Source organism: Sphaerodactylus townsendi, unplaced genomic scaffold (genome assembly GCF_021028975.2).
Source record: "Sphaerodactylus townsendi isolate TG3544 unplaced genomic scaffold, MPM_Stown_v2.3 scaffold_58, whole genome shotgun sequence".
Lineage (NCBI taxonomy): Eukaryota > Metazoa > Chordata > Lepidosauria > Squamata > Sphaerodactylidae > Sphaerodactylus > Sphaerodactylus townsendi.
In genome coordinates this window covers 25,633-50,807 of record NW_025950781.1, presented here as the reverse complement: position 1 = coordinate 50,807, position 25,175 = coordinate 25,633, and the positions used below count along the sequence as shown (strand labels likewise).

General features: G+C 48.6%; 1 protein-coding gene and 1 long non-coding RNA gene across 2 annotated transcripts in view; both read left to right on the top strand.

Annotated features, from left to right (window-relative positions):
• Positions 1–613: 613 nt before the first annotated feature.
• LOC125425487 (zinc finger protein 420-like) overlaps positions 614–25,175 on the top strand; it is a gene marked incomplete at its 5' end in the record, with an annotated part of 45,735 nt that continues 21,173 nt past the window's right edge. Inside the window, 3 exons of the mRNA XM_048483085.1 lie at positions 614–706; positions 1,788–2,420; positions 15,227–15,326. Of these exons, the coding sequence (XP_048339042.1) occupies positions 614–706; positions 1,788–2,420; positions 15,227–15,326 (826 nt within the window). The remainder of the gene's footprint in view (positions 707–1,787; positions 2,421–15,226; positions 15,327–25,175) is intronic.
• Positions 16,376–17,102, top strand: LOC125425488. Its single transcript, XR_007243373.1, has 2 exons — positions 16,376–16,583; positions 17,053–17,102. It is a non-coding gene; the product is annotated as an uncharacterized LOC125425488 (long non-coding RNA).

The following is a 25,175-nucleotide window of genomic DNA, read 5'->3' as shown; positions in this document are numbered from 1 at the left end:
TGCAGGAACATCCCAGAAATTTGCCCAAGAATCTTTGTTCTGCATTGAGTTTTCTGTATTGCGGTCAATGGGGGTTGCAGGCTGGGGGTGGGGCACATTTCTAAAGTCACTAGACTCAAAACTTTCAGGGTCTCATCAGGAGACTGCCCTGATGATACCCCCCAGGTTTGGTTGTGGACCCTCAAAACTGTAGTCCCCATCTCCTATTAACTCCCATTGGAAACAATGGAGGATGGGGCACCCCCTTTGGGAGTCCATAACTTTGGACTCCCTGAACCAAACTTCACCAAACTTAGGGGGTAGCATAAAGACAGTCTCCTGATGATACGCTGAAATTTTGGTACGGAAATGTCTAAAAATGCACCCCCTGCAGGCACCAATGTTCTGGTACAAAAAGAATTTGGTCGTGGTGGAGTGGCCGCCCATGCTGGTGGGGGCATCCAACTCAGGTTTTGCCCAGGGCTACAGTTTGCCTCGTTACGCCCCTGGTCCCATTCCTAATACTTGCTTATTGTGTATTTCTAGATGGGCTGTCATACTCACTGGGAGAATTTATTTGCACTCAAGGGAGCTCTAATTTTGGTGGTAATTGTTTTTTTCCCCTGATTACAAGGCCCTCTGATTGCTAAGCCTGAGCTCATAGCCCAACTAGAAGAGGAAGAAGAGGTGTTTCTCAGGATCTTCGATGAAGAGGAGGAACTGGCAGGTAGCTACTACATGTCCCTTTAGCCTGTACTTGCCTGTGCTTCCTTTTAAGAGCAGGTGGATTTCTATGAGGATTATCCTCACTGTTTGACTTTCCTCAGAGACTGAATGAGATGTAAATGTGGAGATGGTAGCTGTAGATCAGGAACCCACGAAAACAGCCTGCTTCCTTCTACCAAGTCACATCACTTGTTCACTGTCCACCCTGAGTGGCTCTCTGGCAGGGCTGTTTCCCAGGCACCTGACACCCTTTCAGATGGAGATATCAGGCACTTATCTGGGGGAATCTGTGGACTTTGTGAGAGGCTGCAGTCTGGATCCTTCTGAGATGATACATGATTGAGAACAGCTGCTCTTTCTGATGATGTTTCAACTGACAGGGAAAGAATGGTGAAGTTATTTCCAAGATTGGACATCCTTTGAATATAAACGAGACAGTCTAATTTCTCCAATGCATTTCTGTAATTATTTCCATTCCTATTTTTTCCCCAGGTTTAGCTGAAATAAAAAAGAGAGAGGGAAAGTGGAGCCGTTGAGGGGACTGCTGCTCCTTCATTTTAATAAAAAGCTGGGGGAGAGAATGTGGCTTAAACAACTTCAGGGGTGCCTTTCTGAGAATAGGAGGACAATTCATTCATGCTCTGGCCAGGGGGACATCTGTGAGTCAAACACCACAAACAGAAAATTCCCACAAGAGCCCCAGTTCCATCAACCCTCACTGACCTGGGAACAGAAACTGAGATGTTTTTCACTACCTAACAACGAAGTAACAGGCCTGTGGCTTCATTTGGGGGCCTGTGTTTTGATTTCCAGTTTAGGACAGTGAAGGATTTTTTAGCGAGTAACTTCCCCGATGAAATCCTATGCTCCTTTTAATTGACACCAACTAAAGATCAGTCCGTATTGTGTGGTATTTCACAGGACCAGATTGCCATCCACTAGAATTCCTGGGAGAAACCATACAAAATGCCTGGAGTGTGGAAAAAAGGCTTCCCGCGAGGAGGGCACACCTCACTTCCCACCCGAAAAGGAGGAATTCACACAGGAGAGAAACAGCCACAAATGCCTGGAGTGTGGAAAAGCCTTCAGTCACAACACAAGTCTTACTAAACACGGAGGACTCACACAGGGGAGAAACCATACAAATGCCTGGAGTGTGGAAAAGCCTTTGGACGCAGTGAACAGCACTTCCCACCAAACAATTCACACAGGGGCGAAACAATACAAATGCCTGGAGTGTGGAAAAAGTTTCCACAGGAAGACACACCTCACTTCCCACCAAAGAATTCACACAGGGGAGAAACCATACAAATGCCTAGAGTGTGGAAAAGCCTTCGGACGCAGTGAACAGCTTACTTCCCACCAAACAATTCACACAGGGGAGAAACCATACAAATGCCTGGAGTGTGGAAAAGGCTTCAACAGGAGGGAACACCTCACTTCCCACCGAAGAATTCACACAGGGGAGAAACCATACAAATGCCTGGAGTGTGGGAAAGCCTTTTGTCAGAGTGGAAAACTTACTTCCCATCAAAGAATTCACACAGGGGAGAAACCATACAAATGCCTGGAGTGTGGAAAAGCCTTCAGACGCAGTGAACAGCTTACTTCCCACCGAAGAATTCACACAGGGGAGAAACCATACAAATGCCTGGAGTGTGGGAAAGCATTCGGTCAGAGTGGAAAACTTACTTCCCATCAAAGAATTCACACAGGAGAAACCATACAAATCCCTCAAGCGTGGAAAAGGCTTTATTCAAAGTGGAAACCTTAGTTCCCATCATACAGGGCAGAAACCATATAAATGCTAGGAGTGTGGGAAAGGTTTCGGTTCCAGTGCAAACCTTACTTCACCTCAAAGAATTAACCCGGGGCAAAACCATATATCAGTATATGCCTGGACTGTGAGAAAGCCTTTAAGTTCAGAGCAGAACTTACTTCCCATCAAAGAACACACACACAGCAGAAACCATGTTCATGTCTGAAGTGTGGCAAACACTTCAGTGTGAGGCGGCACCTTCCTTCACATCAAAGAATTCACATGGGAGAAACCATATATGTGCTTGGAATTTTGAAAAAGCGTCAGTTGCAGAACAAAACTAACTTCCCATCAAATAATTCACATAGGGAAAAAACCATACAAATGCCTAGAATGTGGTATAGCCTTCAGTCACAGTAGAAGCCTCACTTTCTATCAAAGAATTCACACAGGGGAGATACCGTACAAATGCTTAGAGTGTGGTTAAGGTTTCAGACAGAAACCATATAAATGCTAGGAGTGCGGAGTAGTTTTCAGGCAAACCTCACCTCCCATCAAGAATTCACAGGAGGGAGAAACCAGTTAAATGCGTGGTGTGAGGAAAATACTTCAGTCACAGGGGTGTTGTGTGGTTTCCGGGCTGTACGGCCGTGTTCAGAGGTGGGGTTGTAAATACTTTTAGAATAGAATAGAATAGAATAGAATCTTTATTGGCCAAGTGTGATTGGACACACAAGGAATTTGTCTCCGGTGCATATGCTCTCAGTGTACATAAAAGAAAAATACATTTGTCAAGAATCATAAGGTACAGCACTTAATCATAAGGTACAGCACTAATAAAGAAATAATAACGGATTAAAAATGGAGGTATGAGTAATGAATGGAAAGACATCTGCCAACAAAAATTTAATTTGATTCTCATCCATTTGTGAACAAAAGATTCCAAGTTCAAGTTAAAAGGACCAGCTAGGATATAAAAGATCTTTCTCCACCTGAGCTGCTGCCCGGCTGCGAGGAGAACACACCTGAACCCAACGGATCAAGAAGGGTCTGACTCGAGGGAGCGGCAGCCGAGGGGGCGTTCCCATCAGAGGTTTCCATGTGTTTGCTAAACCCAAGGGTCTCTAATGGCAGACACACACCCCTCCCGAGACTGACTGATCCTCGGTTTGCAAGACCTGATCAAGACTGTTGAGGCATTTCAGAGGTCATTCATCCATAGGGTTCACAATAAGTCGGAAGAGACTCGATGGCACAGAACACACAAACAGTGGCCTTCAGTGAATTGCTTTAAATGGGGGTGGTTCAGCTTTCAGTGAACGATGCTTAAGAGCTTGGGAGTCTTGCTGGATCCAGGGCTGCTATTGGCGAAACAGATGGCCATGATGGCCCCAAATGCTCTTTCCTCCCTACCTGTAGTTGAGAAGCTGGCTCCCAATTTGCAGGTGCCTGATGTGGTCCCACCAATCCCTGCTTCAGGAACCTCCAGGCTAGATTAATGCAACATGCTCTTCATGGGGCTGCCCTTGGAGACGGTCTGGACACTGCAGCTGGTACCCAATGCTGCAGCCCATTTGTTCTCACATGGGGTCAGGGTCCAATTCAAGACACTGGTTCTTACCATTCAAGCCCTTCCTGACCTTCCTGGGCCCACATACAGGAGAGGAGTGGCTTCCTCTGCAGATTCCCTCCTGGCACTTGTGTTCTTCCCAGCATAGTGTGTTCTCAGTGCCCACCTTGTCCAAGGCGTGTTCTGCCACAGTCTGGACTGGAGCCTTTTCGTTGGCTGCCCCCTGTCTCTGCAATGGCCTCCTGGAAGAGGGTGGGGGCTCCTGCCCACCTGGCTTTCCAGTGTGGCTAAAAACCAGATGTGTTCCAAAATAGACTTGTCGGCAGTCTGAGCCCAGGGAAGGGGCAACACCCACTGGAGGGAAGCATCAGGTCTTCTCAGACTGGTTTTAATGGGATTTTATGCCTTGTTTTTAATGGTTTTTAATGAAATCATTTTATATTGTTGATTAAAAAAAATTCATTGGCTGCCTGAATGTGTGGAGAACTTTGACCTCCCGAGTATCTCCCCTTCCCCACTCCATTTGGACAGACAACCCAGAAAAGCTGTTGCAGAAGAAGGATAACGGGGGAGGGGCAAAGGCCCAGGCAAGGGCAGAGGCAGATGCCACAAGACTCGACCCTCCGTAGAAATCCTGCTCTGCCTTTGTAGATGTGAGCAGCCATTTCTCATTCTCCTCCAAGCACAAGAAAGAATTGTTTTCATCCTTGCACAGCCGGAATCAACTGGGCATTGTCACTTTTCTGCGTTGTGTGGCCGAGGCCTGGTAGTTTTTGCTCCACGTGTGGGCAGAACATTAGGAGCAAAGACTCCTAATTGGGCTGTCGGCAGCTCCTTCATGCGGGTTTTGTTGTGTGCTGTTTAGAGTCCCTGGAACACACAACGCAGAGCCGCTGATGGATCCGAGCAGTTTGCTTTCACCGAGCAAAGACAGTCTGTAGGAGTCAGATCAGCCGTCTGGCCAATTTCGACAAACTAACCAGCTTGAGGGGTGGGGGGGTGGGGAAATGCAAAAGCAGGGGGGGCCATAGAATTTTGGTACAGCAGCTTGGCGTAAGCTAAACCAAGACTTGTAGAGTTTTCTCCCCAGAGGAAAGATCTCGCTGTTGTTGTTTTTTTACTGTGGATGCTGCTGTCCTTTGGGGATCTTGCCTTGTGGCTTGCCAGTTTTCAGTTCTTCTCCTTAAGCAGAAACGGGACTTTTCCTGGTCTACTTTTTAATTTAAGTATTCAATGTATCAACCGTTCTCCCTCGATGAGTGGGGCTCAGAGCAGTGCACAACAATATATACCGTTAAAATTATACAATAAAGTATGAAGGTCTAAATCTACAATTCCCACAGTATGCAACCCTTTCCTTTTTAAACCTAAGGGTAGGATTAATAACAAGTATAAAATATCAATAAAGAGCATAAACTGGAAAAAGGACATGTAACCCCTATGTTCAGAATGGGTTGACCCAGAAAGGGGTGGAGACTCAAAGCAGCAGAAGGCTGCAAAAACTGGTAAAGTTGGAGGAAGCAAGGCTACCAGGCTGGGACCTTGATTTAATTCTTTATAAGCTCTTAACACATCTTGACAATCTACTGATAAATCCCAAGTCCAATTCTTCCTGCCGGTGGTTGGCTTATGAAGACTTCAGAGGCTTGATGAATGGGATCCAAGATGATGAAAGTCCCCAAAAGAACTCCCATCAGCTACATACGTAGCAAGCCCTGAAACAATAGATTCTAACATTTACAAATATAGCAAAAATAAACAACTCCCTTCCCACTAGTTCCCAACAACTTTGCCGTTACCTTATACAAGGTGTTAAGAGCTTATAAAGAATTAAATCAAGGACCCAGCCTGGTAGCCTCAGAGCTTCCTCCAACCAGTTTTTGCAGCCTTCTGCTGCTTTGAGTCTCCACCCCTTTCTGGGTCAACCCATTCTGAACAGAGGGGTTACAGACACAAAAGATCATAAAACATTTTTTAAAAGGATGAGGCCAGCTAGATGGTCTGCCGTTGGTGTCCTCCTCCATGGGCCTGGTGGAGCAACTCCATCTTCTCCTGGGGTTGGCCAGGGCCAGGGTTGGGCTGAGTCCCCCTGCATGAAGACCAGGATGAGGCCTGAATTACCCCCTAGTCCTCCACAGCAGTTTGATTGGCAGGAGAGGCTTGGCCAGAGGTGAGAAAGGGGGGGCTCCAGGTGGAACAGGGTTGCCAACCTTCAGGGGGTGACTGGAGATCTCCCAGCATCACAGCTGTCCTGCAGACAACAGCGACCAGCTCAGCTGGAGAAAATGGCCCCTTTGAAAGGGGGATCTCTCTGGCATCATCATCCCCCATGGAAGCCCCCCCCTCCTCAGACTCCACCCCACAATCTCCAGGTGTTTTTGTAAAACGGAGTTATTATGCTCTACGGGACAGTAAGATGAATGCGGAGAACCGGGGTTGACTCCCCCCCTTCCCTCCACATGAGCAGTGAACTCTGATCTGGTGAACTGGGTTTGTGTTGGAGGTATTTTCTATGTTTGTGCATTTGAGGTATGTGGAAGAGCGGGGGGGGGGGGGAACGATTAAAAGAGCAACCCCCCTGCAGGGAAAGGGCCATTTCTGCGGGTCTCCCAGGCGCCCCCAGCCCCTCCCCCCTCCAAGACCTCCCCCCCTCAGCGGCCCTCGGAGGGTTAAAGGGAGAGAGAGACGCAGTCCCAGAGAGGCCGCGGAGGGAGGGGGAGCCCCACTTCCTGCCCCTCCCGGAAGTCTCCTCTGCTCCCCTCCATGCTGTTTGAATGGCTAGGCAGGGAGGCCAGTGAGCCAGGAGAGGCAGGATAAGGGGTGGGGAGCCTAAAGAGCGAGGCCCAGCGAGGCAGAGGCCCTGGAGCCCCTTTGTGCGGAAGAACCAGAAGGCACCCGCGGAGGGCCCCTAGGGCGGGATCCCAGTCTCAGCAGGGGAGGCCTGCGGAGGGCCAGAGATTTAGAGGCGCCTTCCGGGAGCAGGGGAGGGCGGCATGGCGATGGGACCGGGGTGGTGGGGGAGGATCAAGGGGGGGAGAAGGGCTGTGGGGCGCTGAACTCTCGAAATGAAGGAGACCCCCCCCCAGCCCCGGGCCAGGCTCTGCGGCCATTCAGCAAAGGGGCTTTTCTGGGCTAAGGAGCCCCCCACCCTCCCCCCGGGAATCCCAGCTGCCCGCGGCGGAGGGGGGGGGGCATGGACGAACCACGCATGCGCCAGGCAGAGCTTCAGGGTGTCCCCCAGATGAGGCCGGCGCTGCTGGGTTGTGGGGGAGGGGGCGTCTCTGGCGCCCGGAGCAGGAAGGGGGAAAGGCCAGGGGGGTCCCACGCCCTCCCCCAAGATCCAGGGCAGGAGCCAGGGGGCCAGCTGACATCCCAGCAGATTTTCCCCAGACCTGGACACCCCAATGAGCTTTTGTCTTAGGGGAACCAAAGCAGGGACCGGAGCCCCCTCTGCCCAGGGGGTTGCCCAAGCGGGGAGGCCTCTGGGAAGGGGCTTGTGGGCTTTTCCCTCCCCTTCCCCACTTGGTTGTGGAGCATCAGGCCCCCTCCTCTGATCTCTTGCTTTCCTGCCAAGCTGGAGGCGGCAACTGAGCCGCTTCAGGGGGCTGCCATTTTACACCCTGCCTCCCGCCACGGCAGCTGCCATATTTCCTTCCTCTGCTGTAGGAAAGTGTTTTGGGGTGGGGGCCTTCCCCTTTCTTTAAAAAAGCTAACAGCTGTCATATTGTGCCTGTCAGTTTATACCAAGAAACAATATCTAGTTGCTGGTTTTATGAACCAAGCTTTAACAAGCCCTGCTGCTATATTGAAGGGGGGCGGCGGCCTGGATCACAAAAATGTGGGGAAAACTCCCATGTGGAAACTCCATTGCCTCTGGATTGTGTCCACAAAGCAGCCCCAATGGGAGACCACACCAGTCTATTCCCTTGCTCTCCTCTCCCCCCGCCCCCCGTTCTGTTCTCATTCTCCTTCATTTTTGTCAGTTTCCTGTTGTCTGGGGGCTCTTTTTCTGCCCTGCTGCATATTCATGGGTAGGACATCTTCCTTCCAGGCCTTGCAGATTATCAAATGCAGTTGCTGGATCTCTTTCAGATCCTCTGGGAAGACCACACCGTCTATCTCTGGCATGTGCATAAATCTGAGATCTGGTCTGCAGAGACTAACATGGTGGAGGGGACGGGGAAAACATCAGGGCCTTCCTATCTGCTTTTTCCACCCGTGGATTGAAAGGAGCTTCACCTGAGGCTGCAGATGGAGGAATGCATTTTCCCCTCCGTTAAAATTTCCCTGCCACAGAAACGCATCATGGCCAGTCAGGGTAGGGAGGGCAGGAACGATTTCCTTGGATGGCTAGTTTTCTGTGTGCGGGGAGATAGTCACTCCTCTCTGGCATCTGTCACTTTACATCAAGCAGTCCATCCCGTCCCCTCAGGGTGCTGCCTGCCCAAAACCAGTATAGCCCCCTAAATGTGCGGGACAGGCTAGGGAGTCTCAGCTTCCCTGAGTGGGGGGAGGGTGTGGGATAGCTTCAGCCATGTCAGGGACTCTTTGACCCGGAGTGGCTGTGCAGGGGTTGGACCGAGGGTGTACGAATGCGGGATCACGCCCAAAAAGAATGGCTCAGTGGTAGAAAGACGTTGGGTCAAACACTCCACACCCTTCCTAGATCAAAGGGGGTCCCCACAGTTGTGCCCTGAAGCCATGATGGAGAGGAGTCGTGGGGACTGCTTTGGGGAAAGCGTGTTTGTAGTCCAAAAAAGAAAGGAATTCCCCACCTTTCATTGCTCCCCTTCTGGGCGGGGTGAAAAGGCGCTGCTTGAGTGCCTTCTCCACCATTTCCTGCACTTGGCCAAAGGAAGAGAGCCAACATGAACCCAGCTCGGAGTAGCGGATTGCTGGTGGCCGGCGGCTGGTCCAGGCCTGATGCGAGGAGGGCAGGTGTGGTTCCTTCTGTTCCGGGACTTGAAGGATCGGGCTCCTTGCCCTTGGTTCTGCCAGATTTCAAGACTACCCATCGTTTCCTCCTATCTCTATAAAATTTTGTAATGTCATCATTTCTCCTCCTTCCCTAATCAAATTTGCCATAGTTTGAATTCCTTTTCTTTTCAATATTTTATCACTTTTTTTCCTTCTTTGCCAGCCACACTTCCCAAAGGTGCCACATCCAGGGTGCCAGGCATCCATTTACCTCTCCATTTTCCCCATATATCTAGCAAGACCTTTCTTGGTCCCTATTGCTTTTTTTGATTTTCCTTTCTTCAACTCTTTTATTGAAGATACCATGTACACCAACTCCTTCGTTATTTCATTTCAGAAGCTTAACTTGTTTTCCAACATTTATCCTTGTTTATACTCTAAATCAGACTCTTAATCTGGAATGCTTCATAATATTCTTGCATTTTGGAATCCTTTAAAGCGAAAATAATTTTTTGTCATATATATTATCTTATTCATGATTCTTGGTTTTTTATTATTAAATACCCAAGCTTTCAGCTTTCTATCCCATTCCTCAAATTGTTTCTTCTTAATTTCCAACGGAAGAGTTTGAAATAAATAAAACATTTTCGGCATTATACAAATTTTTAATGCTTTGATTTTTCCTGTGATCGATAAGGTCTTCTTATTTTTATTTATTTATTAAACTTTTATACCGCCCCATCCTTCTTATCCCGTTCTTTTATTTGTTTTAATATTTTTTTCCACCTTGCTTCATAATTATATTTAAACATCTTCTCCTTTCTATGTGTTATTGTAATACACAAGTATTTAATCTTTTTTACTAATCCTGTCTCTAATTGTCTTTTTTCCACATTAAACCCCATTATTTCTGTTTTCTCCATGTTGACTTTTAATCCTGAGTATTTCGGAAAGTCTTCTAGAATTATTTTTAATTCTTTCATTGTATCAGCCGGATTCACTGTTGTTACTAAAATATCGTCTGCAAATAAGTTTAACCTTATTTCTTCTTGATTCACTTTATAATCTTTTATCCTTCCATTATTATTTATCCTTTCTGCCAAAAATTCCTTTGCCAATATAAACAGATGTGGTGATAATGGACATCCTTGCTTCACTCCCCTTTCAATATTAACGATTCCTGTCCACCGTCCATTAATTCTTATTTTTTGTCCTTCCTCCCTTTGTAAAATCTCTGCGTATAATGTTTATAAATTGTTTTCCAAACCCCAAATTTTCTAGAGTTTGAAATAAGTAATTATGACTAACTGTATCAAACGCTTTGTATACATCTAACTTTATCATTGCATATTTTTCGTTTTCGCCATGTTCTATTACATTTAATACATTCCTTAACGGGTGACAAAAATCTCTACCTCTAATAAAAGGTCAACAGTAGGTACCGAGCCCAGGCATTAAAGTATACAGGGATGGTTCATCCAACTAGTTAGGCTTTTTGCTAATTCTGCTTACTAAACAAAATTTATATGTAGCCCCATACGTAACCAAGTCAAATGATGCTAATTGTATTGTGTTGATTGTATGAATGACAGTGTGCCTAAAAATGTATTTTGCTGATTGTGCTAATCATGTTAAAAGTTAAAATTGTAAGCCTGAGTGAACAGCCGGCCAAGATTGGCCAGAAGTGGTCCAAAAGTCTGATCAGAAATGTCTTAAAATAAGCTGTACTGTGATACTAACTTCAAAGCGTTAGTACCACAGTATTACTCTCTCCATGTCCACAAGACATGTTAATAAACATAGCTTGCTATTAGCCATCCTTGTTTAAAGTTTTTAATAAGTAAAGACTTCCATAACACTGGGAAAGCGGCGGGGAGAGGGAGAAGAAATCTTGTGGGTAAAAATTAGAGTGTTTAAAAAGACAGAGCTTAATTCTTCGAATATATTTTCTGCACTCATTATTGAGCCAGGTATTTTGTCAGACAGTCCTAGAAGTCACTGTCAATTTTGTACTGCCTGGCTTAAAAACGTCCAAAATACTAAACTACATTCCTACAGTATTCTTCTGTTTCATAAACCCGATGAGCAGGAGCTTGCAGTCCCCGGAATGCAGAAAATTAATTGCTTCAGGGATTCTCTCTGGTCAGTATTCAAGTCGCCTCCGGCTTTTTCTCCCTGCAACAACTCAGTTGTAAGGCCAGGCAGCAGGAAGCAATCCGGTGGAAGCAAAAAAGCTAATTGCAAAGGAAAACGATCACCTCCAAATCACCACATCTTGTTTGGGGGCGGGGGGGGGGGGGGACCAATAGCATGTGCTCAAGGCCAGAGGGCAGATGCTGATGAGTTGCTAAAAAAGGCAGTGACTTCTTGATCCTGTCAGAAAGCAGGAGGGGGAGAGGAGAGAGGCCACATGAAACCTTCAAAAGATTGTGCAGGTCTCCCTCTCATGTTTAGTTTCAGTTTTACCTGGTTTCAATCTAACTAGTTGTTGAACTGTGGAATTCCAGAAGCATCTCTGGAATTTAACCCCCAAATTATTCACAGAGTGAACAGCGTGCTGGCTTTGCGTGAAAGTCGGGATCAAGATAGAATTACCCAGAAGAAATCGCATAATAGAAAGGACCAGGTGTTTGTTTTAGCCCACACAAGAATGACAGTAGAAACTGGTAGAATTTTAGAAAGCAAGATATTTGCTAGCTGGAGCAGTTAATAAACCTTCCTTGATGAGGGAAAATGCTTACAGCCGTATAATTTGGCTTACAAATAAAATAAGCAAATTATATAACTTGGCTTATCAATTAAATAAGCAAACCCATTGTTCCTTTCAATCAGGAACAGATTAACCCCGGAATCCATTACGATTTCTCTGTTTTTGGCTGTCTTACCCACAGACCAGCTTTCCACTGATGTAAAGAAATGTATCCTTCTTGCAGGATGGAGTATCCTTTGAAGAGGTGGCTGTGTATTTCACCATGGAGGAGCGGGACCTGTTGCGGCCGCATAAAAGGAGGCTCTGTACAAGGAAGTCATGCTGGAGAACTTTCGGAATGTGACCTCTCTGGGTGAGGATCCTTTTCTTCTTGGCTGATCCCAATAGCAGATCTCTGCTACCCTCCGTGGTCCTTCCTCTGATTTGGGAGGTCTTTTGAGTTTCGTTGCAGAGAGGGAACTTTGCCAGTGACTTAGTTTACAGCTGGCATTTTCCTCTCAGTTTGGCAGGGAGCACCGAAGAACTGCCAATTCTGGATGGATGATTCTTCGCCCTGTACTGTCTTCTATCCCATTCAGGGGCGTAATGCCCATTGGGCAAGGTGGGCAGCTGCCCAGGTCACCACCTTGTGGGGGACATCAAAATGCAGGGAGTTAGTTTTTGGGTATTTTTAGTGGTTTCTGTTTTTGGCCTGCAGGGGGCGCAGTTTTTTAGGCTAGCAGCACCAAAGTTTCAGCATATCATCAGGAGACTGTCCTTATGCTACCCCCTAAGTTTGTGAGGTTTGGTTCAGGGAGTCCAAAGTTATGGACTCCCAAAGGGGGTGCCCCTATCCCCCATTGTTTCCAATGGGAGTTAATAGGAGATGGGGGCTACAGTTTTGAGAGTCCGCGTTGGCCCCCTCTGAACCAAGCTGCACCAAACCTGGGGTATCATTAGGGCGATCTCCTGGCTACATGAAATGTTTGAGACTGTGCCTTCAGAAATGTGCCCCCCCCTCCCCAGCCTGCAACCCCCATTGACAGCAATGCAGAAAACTCAATCTGGGATGTTACTGCAGGGGGTGAATTTTTGGACGTATCAGCACCAAAGTGTCAGGATATCATCTGGAAACTGTCATGATGGCACCCCCCAGGTTTGGTGCATTTTGGTTTAGGGGTACACAAAGTTATGAGACCCTCAAAGGGTAACCCCCATCTCCTTGGCAAAAGAATGGGGGATGGGGCTGCTTGAGGGCCATAACTTTGAACCCCAAACAAACACACTAAACTTGAAGCCTCCCATCAGGGCTGGATTTTCACATGATACCCTGAAGGTACAGTGCCCGATACATCCAAAAGATGCGCCCCTGCAGGAATTATCAAATGCCAGAATGTGCATTTCCCTGCCATTGAGTTTTCTGTATATTCTAGGTCAATGGGGGGTTACGCAGGCTGGATGGGGGGCACATTTCTAAAGTCACAGTCTCAAAACTTTCAGGGTCTCATCAGGAGAATGCCCTGATGATACCCCCCAGGTTTGGTTATGGACCCTCAAAACTGTAGTCCCCATCTCCTATTAACTCCCATTGGAAACAATGGAGGATGGGGGGCACCCCAGCACTGGAAGTCCATAACTTTTTTTTTGGACTCCCTGGACCAAACTTCACCAAACTTGGGGGGGTAGCATGAAGACAGTCTCCTGATGATGCAGCTGAAGGCCTGAGTACTGGAAATGTCTAAAATGCACCCCTGCAGGCACCAATGTTCTGGTACAAAAAAAATTTGATACCGTGGTGGAGTGGCCCATGCTGGTGGGGGCATCCAACTCCAGGTTTTGCCAGGGCCACACAGTTTGCCTCGATTAAGCCCTGGTCCCATTCTAATACTTTGCTTATTGTGTATTTCTGGATGGGCTGTCAAACTCACTGGGAGGAATTTATTTGCACTCATGGGAGTTCTAATTTTTGGTGTAAATTGTTTTTTTTTCCCCTGATGATTACAAGGCCCACTCTGATTGCTAAGCCGGAGCTCATAGCCCAACTAGAAGAGGGAAGAAGGAGAGGAGTTTCTCAGGATCTTCCCCGATGAAGAGGAGAGGAACTGGGCAGGTAGCTACTACACATGTCCCTTTAGCCTATACTTGCCTGTGCTTCCTTTGAAGAGCAGGTGGATTTCTATGAGGATTATCCTCACTGTTTGACTTTCCTCAGAGATTGAATGAGATGTGAATGTGGAGATGGTAGCTGTAGATCTGGAACCCACGAAAACAGCCTGCTTCCTTCTACCAAGTCCGAATCACTTGTTCACTAATCCACCCTGAGTGACTTTCTGGCAGGGCTGTTTCCCAGGCACCTGACACCCTTTCAGATGGAGATTTCAGGCACTGATCTGGGGGAATCTGTGGACTTTGTGGGAGGCTGCAGTCTGGATCCTTCTGAGATGATACATGATTGAGAACAGCTGCTCTTACTGATTACGTGAAGTTATGTCGAGACTGTCTAATTTCTCCAATCCATTTCTGTAATTATTTTGCATTCCTGTTTTTTCCCCAGGTTTAGCTGAAATAAAAAAGAGAGAGGGAAAGTGGAGCCTTTGAGGGGGCTGCTGCTCCTTCATTTTAATAAAAAGCTGGGGGAGAGAATGTGGCTTAAACAACTTCAGGGGTGCCTTTCTGAGAATAGGAGGACGATTCATTCATGCTCTGGCCAGGGGGACATCTGTGAGTCAAACACCACAAACAGAAAATTCCCACAAGAGCCCCAGTTCCATCAACCCTCACTGTTTTAGGAACAGAAGCGAGATATTTTTCCACTGCACCTAACAGCAGTAACAGGCCTGTGGCTTCATTTGGGGGGGCCTGTGTCTTGATTTTCCAGTTTGGGACAGTGCAGGGGATTGTTTAGTAACCAACTTCCCCAATGAGAACCCTATGCTACTTTTAGTGAGAAGCACCAACTAAAGATCAGTCCATATTGTGCGGTATTTCACAGGACCAGATTGCCATCCAGGATTCTGGAAATGGTTTTTAGACACAGGGCGCTTCAGTTCTTGCATGCTGTACAGCAAGTAATTCAGTTCAGTCTCTAACATTAAAACCGCAGTTTTTTTTATACTGTTCATACTACAGTTCTCTTTCCACAGGAGAAGTGGAGTCAGGGAATGAAATGAAAGAGCATTGTGTAAAGGACAAGCAAGATATATATTCAGATGGAAAAGACAGCACTGAATATTGCGATGCCCTGAAAAAGGAGAACGCATATAAATATCTAGAGTGTAGTAGAAGACTTCCCGGTGAGGCGGACACCTTCTCTCCCATCAAATCTTTCACACAGGGGAGAAACCATACAAATGCCTGGAGTGTGGAAAAGCCTTTGGTCGGAGTGATCACCTTACTTCACATCAAAGAATTCACACAGGAGAGAAAACATACAAGTGCCTGGAGTGTGGAAAAGAGTTCAGACACGGTGGACAACTTGCTTCACATCAGAGAATTCACACAGGGGAGAAACCATACAAATGCCTGGCGGGTGGAAAAGCCTTCAGTCACAGCACAAATCTTACTAAACACCAGAGGATTCACACAGGGGAGAAACCATACAAATGCCTGGAGTGTGGAAAAGCCTTCAGTCGGAGTGGAAAACTTACTTCCCATCAAAGAATTCACACAGGGGAGAAACCATACAAATGCCTGGAGTGTGGAAAAGCCTTTGGTCGGAGTGATCAACTAACTTCCCATCAAAGAGAATTCATACAGGGGAGAAACCATACAAATGCCTGGAGTGTGGGAAAGCCTTCAGTCATAGCAGAAATCTTACTAAACACCAGAGGATTCATACAGGGGAGAAACCATACAAATGCTCAGAGTGTGGAAAAGGCTTCCACAGGAGGGCACACCTCACTTCCCACCAAAGAATTCGCACAGGGGAGAAACCATACAAATGCCTGGAGTGTGGGAAAGCCTTTGGTCAGAGTGATCAACTTACTTCCCATCAAAGAATTCATACAGGGGAGAAACTATATAAATGCCCGCAGTGTGGAAAAGGCTTCCACAGGAGGGCACACCTCACTTCCCACCAAAGAATTCACACAGGGGAGAAACCACATAAATGCCTGGAGTGTGGGAAAGACTTCAGACACAGTGGACAACTTACTTCTCATCAAAGAATTCACACAGGAGAGAAAACATACAAGTGCCTGGAGTGTGGAAAAGCCTTCAGTCACAGCACAAGTCTTACTAAACACCGGAGGATTCACACAGGGGAGAAACCATACAAATGCTTGGAGTGTGGAAAAACCTTTGGACGCAGTGAACAGCTTACTTCCCACCAAACAATTCACACAGGGGAGAAACCATACAAATGCCTGGAGTGTGGAAAAGGTTTCCACAGGAGGGCACACCTCCCTTCCCACCAAAGAATTCACACAGGGGAGAAACCATACAAATGCCTGGAGTGTGGAAAAGGCTTCCACAGGGGAGGCACCTCACTCCCGCCAAAAAGAATTCACACAGGGGAGAAACCATACAAATGCCTGGAGTGTGGAAAAGCCTTCAGTCACAGCACAAATGTTACTAAACATCAGAGGATTCACACAGGGGAGAAACCATACAAATGCCTGGAGTGTGGAAAAGCCTTCAGTCACAGCACAAATGTTACTAAACATCAGAGGATTCACACAGGGGAGAAACCATACAAATGCCTGGAGTGTGGTGCAGCCTTCAAGCACAGGTGCCAGGCCTACATATCCAGGAATTTTCCACCTCAGAGTTTGCAACCCTCATTCGCACAGATTCATTCTGCTGAAATCTGTACAGTGGTGAAGAACATCAAACAGTAATCTGGAGAACTGGGCTTGATTCCTCCTCCCTCTGAGCAACAGACTCTTTCCTGGTGGGCTGAGTTTCTTTCCACGTTTTTACTGGGTGAGCCTGGGCCAGTCACAGTTCTCTCAGAACTCTCAGCCCCACCTACCCACAAGGTGTCTGCTGCGGGGAAAGGAAGAAAGGGAGTTTGTACGCTGCTTTGAGGTACCTTATGACTGAGAAAGGTGGGATATCAGTTGAAATGCTTCAGATTCATTCTGGTCAAATCAGCTTTGACCTCTGGCCCACGATGCTGAGGAGATGTGCTGCTATTTGTGGAATGACCCAGCAAGTTCCAGCCTCCTGGACCTGGCTGAGTAGCAGAGAATCTATTTGTGGATACCTTATTGTTTTATTCATGAATTGTTTCCTAATATTAATGTTTTTATTTCTAACAACTATTTACATCCAGATTTTTAGCAACCTCATTTTAGATCACAGGTGTCACATTTTAGTGACTTTTTGACATTTTACTGAATTTTATTGTGTTCAGTTTTATTGTTGTTGTATTCTCTTGTGTTTTGGGAGCCACCTTGAATATGGCTGCAGGAAGGCGGGGTGTAAATACTTTTAATAAAGAAATAATAACGGATTAAAAATGGAGGTATGAGTAATGAATGGAAAGACATCTGCCCACAAACATTTAATTTGATTCTCATCCATTTGTGAGCAAAAGATTCCAAGTTCAAGTTAAAAGGACCAGCTAGGATATAAAAGATCTTTCTCCACCTGAGCTGCTGCCAGAGACACACCTGAACTTAACGGATCAAGGGTCTGACTCGGGGAACGGCACCTTCGTGGGACGTTCCCACAGTTTCATGTGTTTGCTAAACCCAAGGGTCTCTAATGGCAGACCCCCCCCCCCCCCCAAATGAGACTGACTGATCCTCGGTTTGCTAGACCTGAGCAAGGCTGTTAAGGCATTTCAGAGGTCATTCATTCATAGGGTTCACCTTCAGTCGGAAGAGGCTCCATGGCACTGAACACACAAACAGTGGCCTTCAGTGAATTGCTTTGAATGGGGTGGTTCAGCTTTCAGTGAACGATGCTTAAGAGCACGGGAGTCTTGCTGGATCCAGGGCTGCTGTTGGCCAAACAGGTGACCATGATGGCCACAAATGCTCTTTCCTCACCACCTGTAGTTAAGAAGCTGGCTCCCAATTTGCAGGTGCCTGATCTGGTCCCACCAATCCCGGCTTCAGGAACCTCCAGGCTAGATTAATGCAACATGCTCTTCATGGGGCTGCCCTTGGAGACGGTCTGGAAACTGCAACTGGTACCCAATGCTGCAGCCCAATTGTTCTCACATGGTGCCAGGGTGCAATTCAAGACACTGGTTCTTACCATTCAAGCCCTACATGACCTTCCTGGACCCACATACAGGAGAGGACTGGTTTCCTCTGCAGATTCCCACCTGGCACTTGTGTTCTTCCCAGCATGGTCTGTTCTCAGTGCCCCCCTTGTCCAAGATGTGTTCTGCCACAGTCTGGACTCAAGACTTTTCATTGGCTGCCCCCTGCCTCTGCAATGGCCTCCTGGGAGAGGGTGGGGCCTCCTGCCCTCCTGGCTTTCCAGTGTGGCTGAAAACCAGATGTGTTCCAAAATAGACTTGTGGGCAGTCTGAGCCCGGGCAAGGGGCAACACCCACTGCTCAGAAGCATAAGGTCTTCTCAGACTGGTTTTAATGGGATTTTATCCCTGATATTTAATGGTTGTTTTATGAAATCATTTTATATTGTTGATTAAAAAAATTAATTGGCTTCCTGAATGTGCGGAGAACTTTGACCTCCCGAGTATCTCCCCTTCCCCACTCCATTTAGACAGACAACCCAGAAAAGCTGTTGCAGAAGAAGAATACCAGGGGAGGGGCAAAGGCCCAGCAGAGCAGGGGCAGAAGGCGAATGCGCAAGAACTTGGAAACCCTCCATTAGAAATCCTGCTCTGCAGCTGTGTAGATGTGAGCAGCCATTTTCTCATTCTCCTCAAGCAAAGAAGAATTGTTTTCATCCTTGCACAGCGGAATCAACTGGGCATTGTCCACTTTTCTGCGTTATTGTGGCGAGGCCTGGTAGTTTTGCTCCGCGTGTGAAGGCAGAACGTGGGAATGCAAAGGCCTAGTGGGCTGTTGAACATGAAACTTCAAACACGTTTTGTTGAATGCTGTTTAGAGTCCCTGGAACACAGCGCACAGCAGCTTGATGGATCCGGTACGGTTTGCTTTCACCGAGCAAGACAGTCGGTAGGAGTCAGATCAGCAAATCTGGCCAATTTCAGAGCAAACAAACCAACTTGAGGGGGTGGGAGGGAGGGAGGCTGAAGCAGGGACAGCAGAGGGACAGCCGCAGCATAAAGCTAAACCAAGACTTGTAGAGTTTTCTCCCCAGAGGAAAGATCTCGCTGTTTTTGTTTTTTTTTACTGTGGATGCTGCTGTCCTTTGGGGATCTTGATCCTCCCCCACCTGGTGGCCTGCCAGTTTTCAGTTCTTCTCCTTAAGCAGAAACGGGACTTTCCCTGGTCTACTTTTTAATTTAATTATTCAATGTATCAACCGTTCTCCCTCGATGAGTGGGGCTCAGAGCAGAGCACAACAATATATACCGTTAAAATCTATATATATAAAAAGCTTTCCGTGTATGTGTTGATGACAGGGTACCTCAGTAACTGCTGGGCCAATTCCTCTGAAAATTCCCAGCCACTATAGTCAGTCAGGCGAGAGTGTTTTTAGATGTTCACATACCTGAAATTTCATACCTGGCCCAGGTAAAATGCCTTTTTCCTGGCGCTCCCTGTGAGTGAAGGAACAATGCAGCTGACTGTCTGTGTGTAGCAACAATCACTTTTAGAATGTTAGTGCTGCTTAAGAATGTTGATGTTCACTCAGATGGCCAGAGATGAAGCAGTGGAAACAGTACATAAGCTAATGCTTTCGAGGTGGAAGTGAAACACAAACACACACACACACACAAGAGGGAAGGGAAGGGAGGAGAGAAAGAAAAGAAAAAAGAGAAGAAGAGGAGGGAGGAGGGAGGGAGGGAGGAGTTTGGTTATGTCCCCTTTCTCAAAGGGAGAACACAATCTCCTTGCCCTTCCCCCTCACAGCAAGCACACCTGTGGTGGGTGGGGCTGAGAGAGGAAGCTCGGCAAAGCTGTGACTAGCCCAGGAGTCACCCAGCTGTAGCATGTGTGGGAGTGTACGGAGGCTAATCTAGAATTCCCCAGATAAGCCTCCCACAGCTCCAGAAGCGGCAGAGCGAACGGAGAATCAAACCCGGTTCCCTCCAGATTAGATACATGAGCTCTTAACACTCCACACTGCCACTGAGAGGGGAGGGAGGGGTGGCTTCAGAGATGGGATCCAGCAGAGTTCCTCACAGGTTCGAGAGTAGGTTACACTAATTATTTGTGTGTGCGCAGGGGGGTTACTAATTGGTGACTTTGTCAAGTGATTTTGCGCCAGTTATGCACCTCCTCTCAGAAATGTAGCATAGAGGCAGAAGCAGTCCTAGCAGGAGGTGCACCCGGTGTGCATGGCAGCTTAGCCTAGATGCATTAGTTTCCCACCAAGGACCCGGTATGACTTCGTCCTTGCCACAGCCCGCCCAGGAATGCCCAGCCCTGGAATAGCCACGAGCCGCTTCCGTGATGATCACCCCGCCCAGCCCCGTGGCACCACACCACAGTTGAATCCCACCACCATGGGAGCACCTGTTACTAAGAATTTTGGATCCACGCCACTGGGTGGATTGCAGGGAAGAGGAGGGAGAGGAAAGGGACAGTGGGGGGAGGCCTGCAAGGAAGAGAAGTGAGGGAGGAAAGGGGAGGGTGGCATGCAAGGGAGGCCGAGGCAGGGGGCCCAGCATCTTGATATGACCCACCCACCTAGCAGAGGGGAAAGGGAAGGAAGGGGAGGGTGGCATGCAAAGGAAGAAAAGTGAGGGAGGAAGAGAGTGAGGGGAGGTGGCATGCAAGGGATGGGAGGGAGGGAGGGCCAGGCACCCTAGATTCCTCCTGAATACTGCAGTTACAGTTAAGGAAAACCAGGCGCATTACTCAGGGAGTAAGCTCAATTTACAGCACCCATGACATACCACTTTGAATGGCTCGCATTAAGCACCCCTCAGAGGAGGTTTCCTCACCATGACACCCATTTGCTGCAACCAAACTTACTCCCCAGGTAAGGAGGATGACCAGCCAGCCCTAGATGTGTGGGAGGTACCTTTCCATCCCAAGAATGTGGGCACACACATCACTGACATCACACAGTATCAGGCTGCATGTTTGCATGAGCATGTACTGCTGGCCTCTGCAATTGATTTGCTGCTACTGTTCCTTTCCCATTTCACCACAATAAGCCACAGCAACGCGTGGCCGGGCCACGCTAGTTATACAATAAAATATGAAGGTTTAAATCTACAGTTCCCACAGTATGCAACCCTTTCCTTTTTAAACCTGCGGGCAGAGTAAATAACAAGTATAAAATATCAGTAAAGAGCATAAACTGGAAAAAGGACACAAAAGATCATAGAACATTTCATAGAAGGATGGGGGCCAGCTAAGGGTGTTGCAGCGATTTAGAGGTGTCCTCCCTCCAAAGTACGACCCCTCTTCAGGAACAACTCCAAAATCACCTTCCTCCCTCCCCTGGGGTTGGCCGGGGCCAGGGCTGGGCTGACTCACTCTCCCCCTGCTTGAAGACCAGGATGAGGCGTGAATTACCCCCTAGTCCTCCCCAGCAGTTTGATTGGCAGGAGAGGCTGGGCCAGAGGTGAGAAAGGGGGGCTCCAAGTGGGAACAGGGTTGTAACCTCAAGAGGAGATCTCCCAGCATCACAGCTGTCCACTGCAGACAGCGGCGACCAAGCTCACCTGGAGAAATGGCCCCTCCTGAAAGGAGTGGATCTCCCATCATCATCCCCCATGGAAGCCCCACCCCCCCTCCAGACTCCGCCCCACAACCTCCAGGTGTTTTCCAGAACGGAGTTATTATGCTCTATGGGACAGCAAGATGAATACGGAGAACCGGGTTTGACCCCCCCCCCTTTACTCCCCATGAGCAGTGAACTCTACAAATCCAGAAGTGGTGAGCTAGGTTTGTGTTGGGAGCTATTTTTCTATTTTGTACATTTTGAGGTATGTAGGAAGATCGGTGGGGGAGGTCCCACAGGAAAGGGAGGACGAATTTCTGCAGGTCTCCCAGGCGCTTCCTTACCCACCCCTCAGGAACCTCCCCCCCTCAGCTGGCCCCTCGGAGGAGGTTAAGGAGAGAGGGGCAGAAGTCCCAGAGCAGCCACTTGGGAAGGAGGAGGGAGGCACCCACTTCCTGCCCCTCCCGGAAGTCTCCTCTACTCCCCTCCATGCTGTTTGAATGGCCGGGCGGGAGGCCGGTGAGCTGGAGGAGGTGGGGGGCTGCAAGGCCAGGCCCGCGGCAGAGGGAGGAGGAGGGGTGTCCCTGGGCCCCTTCGTGCGGAGGAGCCGCGAGGTGTCCCACACAGAGGCCTGGAAGAGGGCAGGGATCCGAACTCAGCGCCAGGGAGGAGGCTCACAGAGTAGGGGGGGCTGGAGGCAGCCCAGGGGGGGGGGTCCCAGGGAGCACTTATACTAGGGCAGGGAGGGGGAGCTTGGCGTGGGACCGGGGTGGTGGGGGAGGAGGGCTGTGGGGCGCTGGACCCTCGAAATGAATGAGACCCCCTTCCCCCCCCCCCCCAGCCCCGGGCCAGGCTCACACTGCTGTACCCAGGACTCATACAAAGGGCAGGAGGTTCAAAGGTTCCAGGGGAGGAGAGGTCACCCAGGGCATAAAGCGGCCAGGGTACTAAAACCGAGGCCTTTCTGGGCTAAGGAGCCCCCCACCCTCCCCCCGGGAATCCCAGCTGCGTGGGGGCGGGGGGAGGTGAAGACGAACCAGGCATGCGCCAGGCAGAGCTTCAGTGTGTCCCCCAGATGAGGCCGGCGCTGCTGGGTTGTGGGGGAGGGGGGGTCTCTGGCGCCCAGAGCAGGAAGGGGGAAAGGGCAGGGGGGGTGTCCCACGCCCTCCCCCAAGATCCAGATCAGGAGCCAGGGGGCCAGCTGACGTCCCAGCATATCATCCACAGACCTGGACTCTAACCCCGCTCCCCCCCCTGCGCTTTTGTCTTTGGGGAACCAGAGCAGGGACCTGAGACCCCTCTGCCCAGGGGGTTGCCCAACGGGGGAGGCTTCTGGGAAGGGGCTTGTGGGCTTTTCCTCTCCCCTCCCCCACATGGTTTGCCTGGCCGGGCATCTGGAAGCCTCCTGCAGTGCTGCTTTCCTGCCAAGCTGGAGGCACCTTCAGAGCAGCTTCAAGGAGGCTGCCATTTTACTCCCCACTCCTGCCAAAGACAGCTACAGATTTCCTTCCTCTGCTGTAGGAAAGTGTTTTGGGGTGGGGACTCTTTGCCCCAGAATGGATGTGCAGGGGTTGTACCGAAGGTGTATGAATGCAGGACCACGCCCAAAAAGAATGGCTCAGTGGCAGAAAGATGATGGGTCAAACACTCCGGAGCCTTCTTAGATCAAAGATGGTCCCCTCAGTTGTGCCCCGAAGCCATGATGGAGAGAGGGTCATTCGAGGGACTGGCACCGGAAATGTGTTTGTTGTGCAAAAGTACCCCCGCCCTTTATTGGCTACCCCTTCTAGACAAAGAGTCAAGAAAAGGCACTTGATGCCCTTCTCCACACCATTTCCTGCACTTGGCAAGGAAGGAGAGAGTAGCATGAACCCAGCTCGGAGTAGCAGTTTGGGGTGGAGAACTGGTCAGACATGCACAAGAGGAGCAGGGTAGTTCAGCACCAATTTCTGTTCAGGGGACTTGGAAGGGATGGGGGCTCCTTGCCCTTGGTTCTGCCAGATTTCAAGACTGCCTGTGGTGACATCCTTCGTTGTCTAGCACGGCAGGAGCGGAGAAGGCCAAGCCAGAACTATGAAACAAAACTGGACCATTAGTGCCATGTGTCAGTTGCAGTGCAGGGAGATCCGTGGCCTCCTTCCACTCCACAAGGCAGCTAGCCCCCTGCCAGGGAAGACAGCCCCTCTGGCTCCAGGATGCCCCCAAAGAGGGATGGGGTGGGGGGCCAAATGTCTCCACATGGCTATGCTCCCTTCCTCTTTCTGCAGCTGTTCCACTATTAATTAATTGTCTCCTAATGTTAAGCGCATGTGACCACAATTCAGGAAGGATGTAGACAAATTGGAGCGTGTCCAGAGGAAGGCAACCGAAAGGGTCCAGAATCCATGTCCTGTGAGGAGTGTCTGGGGGAGAAAAGTTACAGGGGTGACATGCTTAAATATTTGAAGAGGTGTCATGTTGAAGAGGGAACAAACTTGTTTTCTGCTGCTCCAGAGACTAGAACACAAATGTAGCAGGATACAAAGCGGTGATTGAAAAGTTACCCTAAACATTGGGAAGAAGATTTAATAAATTCAAAGAGGCTGGAACGACAGAGACCAGTCCTCCCTTACGCCGCAGGAAGGGTGGAGGAAGTCTCTCCTTCATTTTAGGAGAGGAAGGCTGAATTGTGGCCCATCCTAAATCCAAAAGTGCTGTAGTTATTGTGTTCCTGCATGGCACTTGCACTTGATGGCCCTTGGACTTGATGGCCCTTGAGGTCTCTTCCAACTCCATGATTCTGTAGTTCTATGGATACAATAGAGATTCTGAATCAACCCAGTTCCAAAGCCTGGAATACAAAATGGCTGCATAAACCTTGCTATTGTTGACAGCTAATGGATGATCTGATAATGTATGGAATTGTTCCCCACCCCACCCCCCTGCCCTCACTTCCATCTTCTTTGTAGGAACGATTGTTGCATGCTTCCACACTACAGGAATAATTCCTGATGCATTCGTTTGAGTGAAAGATGGCGTCAACAGGTTTTTCCAAGATATTGGGCTGTGGGGCCTTGCCCGGTTACATTTGCTTTATTGTGTTAACCCACTGTCTCTGCAAAAACAGGATGTCATGGAACGGTAGGGGGGTTGCAGCAGTGGTGGGATCCAAAAATTGTAGTAACAGGTTCCCTCGCCAGCCCCCCACCTCAGCAAAGGGGCAGAAGCGATACCCTAAGAGCAAACCCTGAGTTTGATGCCCCATGGGCGAAAGCCACCCCACCACGACCCCAGGGATTTTTACACTCAGGTCATTTCTAAATCATCATCACATTATAGAAAATGCCCCAACTCACAAATCTAGTTTCCTGAACAAAAGCAATGGTTGAGAGAAACACCCAAGAGTTTCAAAACAACACGGAAGTGGGGAGACTAGAATTTGAGATAAAAAAGAAGTGCTGAGAGGCACAAGGAATCAAATAAAAGATTACGAGGAAATTATCACCGAAGAAAGAGGTTAAACCCAGAAGTTCAAAGAGTTTAAATTATTCAGTGATCACTTGGGAATTTACTTCCTCTCCGGACCGCCTTCACGTTCCAGAGCAGTATACTCAGGAGGAGAGGAAGTGGAAGGGCGTGGAGAAGCCGGACCCAATAGGTAATCCCTCTCGAGGAACTGGTGAGAACCTGCTGGATCCACCACATCTAGGTGGGAAGGGCTCAGGCGCACTGAATCAGAGTTAGTTTCCATTTTTCCCACTCTCACATACTTCGAATGCTTACTTAGTCCCTGTTGCTTTTTGTTCCTTTTTTCAACTCTTTATTGAA